We start from the raw sequence: 9,698 nt of genomic DNA, 5'->3' as shown, positions 1-9,698 counted from the left end.
TCATAGGCTCAGTAAGTAGGTGACGACACTGCTGGCCGTGGCTCCACACACACACATGACATGTCCATCTAGAGGCAGCTAGCTCAATTATTGTATCCCTTCTCTGGAAGTGCCAGCTGACCTGCTATCACGTTCACATCCCCTCCTTATCCTTCGCTAGGCAGGTGAATCGATCTGAAGCTCCATCGCCTTCACTAGGCAGCAAGCAGCAAACTGCAAGTCCAGCCCAGGTAACGTAGTAGATCTCGTCTCAGATGCATACATCGTTTGTACGTTGGCTTGCTCTTTGCAGATGGAGATTCATCATTGATCGCAGCTCTCTGGCAGATCAAGTTTCCACCAATTTGTGGCTAGAGACTGCGGTGTCAAGCCGCACGGCTCGGAGAGAGTTGGAGTAGGAGCAGTACTGCACAACAAGGAGGGTCAAAATCAAAATTGATGCTTTCCAGTGTTTGCGTAATACTATAGGTAGGTGAGTGATCTCAATTTGTTCGGTACTACGTACACATGTCGATGCTACTTCATTCATTAGCTACCTGGGGAATTGGGGATTTGGATCTCAATTTGTTTGGTACTACGTACACATGTCGATGCATGAGTATGGTTTTGTTTCCATGTTAAAAACGTACGTAGTGACCTGATTGGAACGTTAACGCTCATGTCCCTTCTCTGAAAGTGCCTGATGACCTGATAGATCCATCCCTTCCTCCTCCCTTCAGTAGGCAGGTCAAGCTGAAGCTCCATCGCCTTGGCTGGGCATCAAGCGGCAAGAGGCTTGTCCAGGTACCGTAATTACCAGCCTCTTTTCAGTGAATAGATCTTCTCTGAGATATATATTAGGAGGTTGATTGGCCTGCTCTTGTAGATAGTCTTCTCGCTAGCTGCAATTTGAGAAGCTGCTGCTTTCAGGGATCTGCCGTCTCTGGCAGATCAATTACCACCAATTTGTCACTAGACACTGGGCTGTCAGGCGGCACGGGCTCGAGAAGAGTTCGAGTCTGTACAAGTGCACAACAAGGGAGCGTCAAAATCAAAACTACTGCCTTTTTTTTGCATAATATGTAGGCGAGTGATGGTAATTTGTTATGTTCTGTGTATATCGGTCAATATGATACGAATCTAGTGTCTAGGCAGTTCGATCTCCTCTCAGTTATCCAAATCAGAGGTACAATTGTGTCTAGGGTTTCTCAGCAAGAAGGGGATCGGGGGATGAGAGCCTGGGGGTGGGAGGAAGGATACATCGCCTAGCGGCGCCGTTCCAGTCTGTGATCCAACGATGCCCTACCACACCACACTCGCTGCACTTAAGTATGGCTCACTGGGTCCACTCTGGGCCTTGGACGCGCGTACTGGGCTTGGTGCTTCTCCGGGGTCGCTCGTGCTGGGCTGGGTCTTGCTCCAGGCTAGTCACAGAAGTAGTTCTCGTGACACAATATTACTTCATTAGTTAGCTACTTGAGAAATTGGGGGTTTGGGTCTGTATAGTAGGCTGATACATAATGAGTTTGCCCTTCTTTCCAGGTAATGACATATATACTGACTACAAATGGAACACAAAGCTACCACCGCGCGAAGTTATCTAGAGCAGATATTAGTCGATGAAACCGCAGAACCCACGGCCCTGCCATTATCACTTTTGAAGGACATCACAGGTGATTTCTCTGACGATCAGGAGATTGGACGTGGTGGATTTGCAGTGGTTTATAAGGTAGTATACATGGCACGAGTGTTCCAATCTTTATCATGCTTGTCCTGAAAAATCAACCGATGCTTGACACATGTGAGTGTGATAGGGAATATTTGGCGATAAGGTGATCGCCGTGAAGAAGCTGTCCCACGCTTATATGCATGAAACGGAATTTGACCGAGAGATTGAATGCCTAATGCGGGCAAAGCACAAAAATGTAGTGAGATTTTTGGGATATTGTGATGACACACAAAGAAGTAGGGAAATATTCGATGGAAAACATGTCATGGCAGAGATCCACCAAAGATTGCTTTGCTTCGAATATGTACGTAAAGAGAGTCTTGATAAGTATATCAACGGTAGGACCACATGGCCTCTAACTTTTCCCTTTATTTTCTTTCTTCATATATTGCGAATTACGTAATCTATCATATAGCATCTAGTATTCAAAAGTTAAGACATCAAGTATCTCAAATCATAAACCCGGTTTCTCCTCTCCCTTTATAGGTGCATATCGTGAGTGGGGAACGTGCTATAAAATAATCAAAGGGATCTGTGAGGGTCTGCAGTACCTTCACGATAATCATATTATTCACCTGGATCTGAAACCCGCCAATATACTGCTCGACGATAACATGGAACCGAAAATTGCTGATTTCGGCCTATCAAGATGCTTTGATGAAAATCAAAGCCGGGATATTACCAAAACTATATTAGGAACAATGTAAGCAGCTTACTCCTCTTTAAAGCTCAGCCTTTTGTGCTCTGTGATTTAAATTGCACACACTTTGTTCATTAATCAATTTGGTCTTTTATATTTTCATCCAGAGGATATTTGGCACCAGAAATTCGCGAAGGAGGTGTAATCGCACGCAGCGCTGACTTGTATAGTGTTGGTGTCATTATGCTGGAAATACTGACCGGGCAGAAGGGGTATCAAGATATTGGGGATGTAAGAACAAATATATGCCATTGTTATAAAGATAAAAGCTCAATTTCCTTTTTGTCTAAGAAAGATTGACTTTAAAATAATGTTCACACTTTTTCATCGCATATGTATTTACATTTTAGTTTAAGATGTTGCACAATATCATTTCTGGAAGCACAGCTAATAGTGGAAAGCAACATTTGGCTTCTAAAGAATCAGTGAAGCAGATTGTTTTTGAGAGAGTTTTTGCTCTTTGTTTTGATGCTTCATTTCTGAAAGCGCAATTACATGGTGATGGATCTGAGTTGAATCTATCGGACACAATTGACTTCTTAGAGAACTTTTGTTGTTAGTTTGATGCTTGAATGTATATGGTCAGTATAGACTGCACATTTGACTTTCCTATGTAGAAAGATGTTTACTGATCCATTTCATAGACCATAACTCACCGTTGTAACTTTTTAGGTACTTGAAAGTTGGAGTGATAGATTGGAGAGATCACAACGAGACACACTATGCGAGCAAATACGAGTATGCTACGAGATAGCTTTAGAGTGCAGGGAATTCAATCCAAAGATGAGACCACCTAGTGCACGAGATATAATTGACAGGCTACACACAATGGAAAGTATCCAGGTACATTCAAAATTTGAGTGTATGCATCTCTTCCTTTAGTTCCTAGGTGCTACAGATTTAGAATTTTTGAGTGTACCACTCGGATCCTTGCGCCTGGAACCATCTGAGCTGCTACAGTATGGGCTTTAGTTGCACATCCCCATTTCGACACTAGACCCCTTTTCAACATATAATACTATCTCAGGTTGATAATATAAGTAGCTTTAGAATTTTTGCCACTCAAACATTTTTTTAAAGTTTGACCATCAATAAATAATTAGCAAAAAGGGAACGCCAAATTAATATTACTATATATATATATATATATATATATATATATATAGTGGCACTAAAGTGACTTTCCATGCCAAGTTTTAGCACCAGCGATGTAATTGCGTCTTTATTTTTTGCCGGGGAAATAGGAGTAGTATTGATTGTGAACATGTTCATGTCTTGTCTTCTAACTGCATGCAAAATTTCGTGAAGAAATACCATGTGTGGAGGTTTGGAAAAACAAGTTCAGTGCTCAAAAAGGATTTTTAGAACAACATTTTTTTACTAATTCTTTTGAATTCGCTGTTGTGCTGGAGCTCCGAATTGAATTTCTTGTTTCCAGACGCATGAATAATAGCAAAAGTGAATTTTTGTAGGGCTGGTTTGAGAAAATATTTTACTTTTCTACCGAGCCGGCTCAACTACCAGGCTCGGCGTACGGTCTGGTCGAGACGAAACCACCACTTCCCGTTAAAGTCGGCCAGTGTGGCGCGGCGACGAAGATGGCGTCGATCTACGACATGGTGGAGCCGATGTCGTATCTGTGCGTGAGCGTGGTGAAGGCGCGGGACCTGCCCACCATGGACATCACCGGCGCGCTGGACCCGTACGTAGAGGTGAAGCTGGGAAACTTCAAGAGCGTGACGCGGCACCTAGAGAAGAACGCCAACCCGGTGTGGCGACAAATGTTCACCTTCTCTGCCGCCCACCTGCAGTCCAACCAGCTTGAGGTTATCGTCAGGCACAAGGACGTTCTTCGTGCCGACTTTGTTGGCCGCGTCGTCTTCGACATGTCCGACATCCCCAGCCGCCTGCCGCCCGACAGCCAGTTGGCCCCGCAATGGTACAGCCTTTCCGATGCCCACGGCGAGAGGTTCCCCCATGGCAATAGCCTCGGCGAGATTATGCTCGCCGACGAGGCGTTCCCGGAGGCGTGGCACTCGGACGCGCACTCGCTCTCGCGGGAGGGCCTCACCAACACGCGCTCCAAGGTGTACTACTCGCCCAAGCTCATCTACCTCAAGGTCTCCGTCATCGCGGCGCAGGACCTCATCGCCGCCGACAAGGGCCGGCCGCTCGCGCCGACCATCGCCAAGATCCAGATTGGCAACCAGATAAGGAGGACACGGCCGGGGCAACCGCAGGGGTCGGCGAACCCGGCATGGAACGAGGAGTTCATGTTCGTGGTCAGCGAGCCATTTGAGGACCCCCTGGTTGTGACGGTGGAGGAGAAGGTTGTCGCCGGGAGGGACGAGCCCATCGGCCGTGTTATCATCCCCGTGGCGTCCCCGTATGTGCCGCGCAACGACCTGGTCAAGTCGGTGCCGTCAAAATGGTTCACCCTATTGCGCCGCATGACGGTGGATGAGGCAGCGGCGGACGTCACGACGGGGATCAAGCACCGAGAGCACTCCAAGACGTTCACCAGCAAGATCCAGCTCAGGATGAGCCTGGAGACGGCGTACCACGTGCTGGACGAGTCAACGTGCTACATCAGCGACCTGCATCCAGCGGCGGCGTTTTTACACTAGCAATTTCGTCTTTTTTCTGCATATATGTCCCAAACAAAACTTTTTTTTTTGCGGGAACCAAACAAACTATATTTGAAGTTGGAAATGTGCAAGGAAGTACGATTAGCATACTTGTCAAACGTTATTTTGCGTCATCACAGCTCAACGCATAATCAAATATAATAGTATATTTTAACACGTATACTTGTTCATCGTGGGCTTAGAAACTCCGCAGGAGCGCCATTGGCATCCTGGAGGTGGAAATCCTGGGCGCACGTGACCTGGCCGCGGGCGTGGAGAACCCGTACGTCGTCGCCAAGTACGGCAAGAAGTGGGTGCGCACGCGCACGCTCAACACCACGGCGCCGCAGTGGAATGAGCAGTACACCTGGGATGTGTTCGACCTCAGCACCGTCATCACCATCGCCGTCTGCAACGACTACCACGGCGATGCCAATGACCAGAGGATCGGCAAGGTGCGCGTTCGCCTCGCCACCCTCGAGACCGACCGCAAGTACACCCAGTGCTACGCGCTCATGTTGCTGAGCCCGTCGGGGCTGAAGAAGACGGGGGAGCTCCATCTTGCCGTCCGCTTCACCTGCAAGTCATGGACCAAAATGCTGGCCATGTACGGGAAACCGCTCCTTCCCAAGATGCACCACACCAACCCCATCTCCGTGCCGCAGCTCGACTACCTCCGGTTCCAGGCGATTCAGATGGTGGCGACGCGGCTGGGCAGGTCGGAGCCGCCGCTGCACCGGGAGGTGGTGGAGTACATGCTGGACGTGGACTCGCACATGTTCAGCCTGCGCCGGAGCAAGGCCAACTTCTACCGCATCACGTCGCTCTTCTCCGGCGTGGTCGCCGTCGGCAAGTGGTTCGACGGCATCTGCAAGTGGAAGAACCCACTGACGACGATTTTGGTGCACGTGGTGTTCCTGAAGCTGGTGTGCTACCCGGAGTTGATCTTACCCGTCGTGTTCTTGTGCATGATCATTATCGGGGCGAGGAACTACTTCAGGCGGCCACAGGGGCCTCCACACATAGACATGATGCTGTCACGCGTGGAGCTCGCGCACCCCAACGAGATGGGCGTGGAGCTCGATACAATGTTGCGGTGGTACAAGGATGTGTCACACCCCGACGAGCTGGACGAGGAATTCGACACGTTCCCGACGTCCAAGCCCTCAGACACCGTGAGACGGAGATACGACCGGCTGCGTGGCCTGGCTGGGATGGTGCAGACGGTTGTCGGCAACCTGGCTGCGCAGGGGGAGCGCGCACAGTCACTGCTAAGCTGGCGCGACCCCAGATTGACGCCCGTCTTCATTGCGCTCTCGCTGGTGATGCCCGTCGTACTGTACTTGATTCCATTCCGGGTGTTGACCATGGTGGTGGGGTGGTACTTCCTCCGGCCGCCATGGTTCCGAGGCCGGACCAACCTGCTCCTCAACTTGTACAGTCGTCTGCCTTCCAAGGATGACGTTATGCTATAAGGGTTTTTGTTTCCTGCAATGAGCGTGATGCTATAAGGTTGATCCGTTGATGGATACAACATGCAGGAGTTATTCTCTTTCTTTCTTCGTTTTGGTTGACTGTATATGTGTCCTTTTTTATATATGACTTCTCCGGATTCCATAGGACATTAATATTCACTTCGTTGTACTATGATGCTGAAATTGTGTTGATCTCACATTATCCTAATATGCATTCCTTTTTGTCGAGCAATTTTGAATGACAAACATTGCTTCTCATGTCAGAAGAAAATGAAAGTTAACTATTTCAGTTTGTTCATTTGCCAAAATGATCCACAAGAATAGGTTAGATATTAGTGCTTCTATTTTAATGTGTAACAGTTTCAAAATGTTCTATCATTCACTAAAAATGTTGTAGTATATGAACAGAAAGGTTCACATAGTTTGTGCTTAAAGATTTTCAAAATAATAAATACTACGTAGTCAGGCCCTGTTGCCGTAGTAGTCAGGCGCTCTGCTCACATGATGTTTTATTTGCTCCGCTCGCTGTGTAGCAATTCTTTGGTGGATCACTAGGTCTCAGTCGACTGAGACTTAACCAAGTCTTGTCAAGTGACATAATATGCAAAAAAAGGAAAAAGTGAAAAAAGAAGAAGATAATTTTGCACAGATCTCAACGTAAGATCTTATGAATATAGAGCATTGACTGAGACATCATTAAGTCTCAGTTGACTGAGATTTAACAAAATTGTTGTTTGGTTGTAGCTGCTGATGTGATCCAAATTTTGGGCAGCAGCTGATGCTGATGGAGATTGTCACCCAATACAAGGTGTGTAGGCGAGGTGAGCTTCTAGCTCATGGCAAGCGATATATAGACAAACGCTCCCACAAAACCCTCGAATTAATGGGCCAGGCCAATTAAGGCTACAAGCCGGTTTTTATACCATGCTCTTAGCCATTTTTCTCCACCAGGGCTATACCTTGGAAAATCCTATTCGCCGCTCGCTGCGGCGAACTGTCGAGCGATCTCATAGAGCAGCTCAGCGAGCGACAGACATGGGCCTGCCCACTTATACATAGTGCGTCCAACCGGTTTTGGGAACCTTCTAGAAGGTTCCCTGAACCGGGTTTTTCCCTGTATCGTTTTTTTGGTTCTTTTCGGCTTTCTATTTTTTTTTATTTCATTTTTTTTCCTTTTCTGTTTCTTTTCTTTTTTTAGTTTCTCTTTCTTCTCTTTATGTTTTTTTTTCAAAATTTCACAACTTTGCAAAATTTGTTCGCAAATTTAAGAAAAATGTTTGTTTTTTCAATTTTTGTTCGTGAGTATCAATAAATGTTCCCATTTCAAAATTTTCCATGTTTTCAAAATTTTTTTCATTCAAAAAATGTTTAGGATTTTCAAAAAGTGTTCCAGCTTTCCAATTTTGTTCAAAATTTTTATAAAATGTTCATGTTTTCAAATTTTGTTCACGAATTGTAAAAATGTTCGTAATTCCATAAATTTGTTTGTGAGTTCAAAAAAATGTTCCCGTTCCAAAATTTGTTTGCAAATTTCGAAAAATTAATATTCACAAGTTTTGTTCAGAGTTTCGAAAAATGGTCCGTTTCCAAATTTGTTTGTGTTTCCAAATATAAAAAAAATCGTTTTTTTCAAATTTTGTTCTGGATTTCAAAAAATGTTTGTGTGCAAAAGTTGTTTGTGTTTCCAAATTTTGTTTTGAAATTTGAAAAATTGTTTCTGTTCAGTTTTTTGGGTAGTTTGAAAAATGTTTGAGTTTTCTCAAAATTTGTAAAAAAAATAATAATGTTCGTGTTTGATAAAACATTCACGTTTTGTTTTAAAAAAATGTGTTTGAATTTTTGAAAAACTTTCAGATCGGCGTTTGACTTTTCTTAAGGTTTTGCAATGTTCTGTGGTCGAGAAAGCTAGCTAGGTCAACTGGTTCGAATCGTATGCTCGAAGCAGCGGGTCTAGCGTTTGATTCCTGGCATCACATTTTTTTTTTATTCCAGCGTGATCTACTATTTGCGAGAGAGCGTCAATACGAGCTCCCCTATATCTTGCCTGTAGGGAGACAAGCTATCACCTCTGCGCGAGGCTAGTAGGCCGATCCAATAATGTAGTTCCACTAAACGGTTTTGGGAAGCTACATGTCGACTTATCTTAATACTTGATGTACAAATTTTTTTGTATACATGCACAATATATTTTTTATACACATTGAACATTTTTCCTATACATGACAAATATTTTTTTTCAAATTCATGGTTGAAACTTTCTTGAGTACATGCATAATATTTTCCAATACACCTTGTACTTTCTTTAAATGGTACGATACATTTTTGTTCAAACTACGTGAACATTATTTTTACATTGCGCAAATATTTTAAAAAAATGTTACGAACTTTTTTTAGTGGCACATAATAATTTTCTAAACAATTATAAATCACATGAAATTTTTCTTTAATTTTCACGAACATGTTGTCGTGGTACAGATTTTTTAAAAACAATTATGAACAGTGTTTACATTGTATATTTTCGAATGTGACAAATATTTTTAATAGTACGAAATGTTTTCTAAAAATTGTGCAAACGTTGATGTTCGTTGTGTAAATATTTTGGAACATACCACCTGCAATTGTTTGAAACACGTGAACATTTTCTAAATATCAGGAATACTTATAAAATGTCACGAACATTTATTTGAAAGCTATGAACATTTCCCAAAATGCACAAACATTTGTTTTTAAACTGCATTATTGTTTTTTAGATGCATGAACTGATTTAAAAATTAAACTAAATTAATCTCTGGGGTATGTGTATTTGAAATATTTAGATAATGTGAACAAAACTAAAAAGGAGAAGAAAACAAAATGAAAACCAACAAATGAAATTTTGTTATGCGACCTTGGCATTGAGGTTGTTCGGCGACCCGACGACTTCTTTCTTCATCAGCAGAAGTATGCGCATGTGCTACTTGAGCGTGCCAGCATGCTCAACTGTCACCCTAGTGCTACTCCTGTTGACACGAAGCAAGGTTTCTGCTCTCAAGGGCTCGCCTGGGTCGGATGCTCCATTCTACCGGTCCATCGTCGGTGCTCTCCAGTATCTGACACTCACCCGACCAGATCTGCAGTATGCTTTTCAGCAGGTGTGTCTCCACATGCACGCCCCTCGTGACTCCCATAGGACACTCGTGAAATGGATT

At 44.3% G+C, this 9,698-nt stretch overlaps 1 protein-coding gene across 1 annotated transcript; it reads left to right on the top strand.

The window, feature by feature from the left end:
- On the top strand, positions 1 to 6,792 carry LOC109744908 (FT-interacting protein 7). The gene is given in 11 exon segments (XM_045233513.2): positions 1 to 230; positions 328 to 468; positions 720 to 783; positions 1,522 to 1,708; positions 1,794 to 2,091; positions 2,094 to 2,186; positions 2,189 to 2,411; positions 2,516 to 2,639; positions 3,081 to 3,251; positions 3,881 to 5,020; positions 5,239 to 6,792. Coding segments are annotated over 8 exon segments (3,483 nt in total). The 5' UTR covers positions 1 to 230; positions 328 to 468; positions 720 to 783; positions 1,522 to 1,546; the 3' UTR covers positions 6,511 to 6,792.
- Positions 6,793 to 9,698: the final 2,906 nt, after the last annotated feature.

Source organism: Aegilops tauschii, chromosome 2 (assembly GCF_002575655.3).
Source record: "Aegilops tauschii subsp. strangulata cultivar AL8/78 chromosome 2, Aet v6.0, whole genome shotgun sequence".
Lineage (NCBI taxonomy): Eukaryota > Viridiplantae > Streptophyta > Magnoliopsida > Poales > Poaceae > Aegilops > Aegilops tauschii.
The sequence above is the reverse complement of the archived record's forward strand: the minus strand, read 5'-3'. Positions and strand labels throughout refer to the sequence as shown.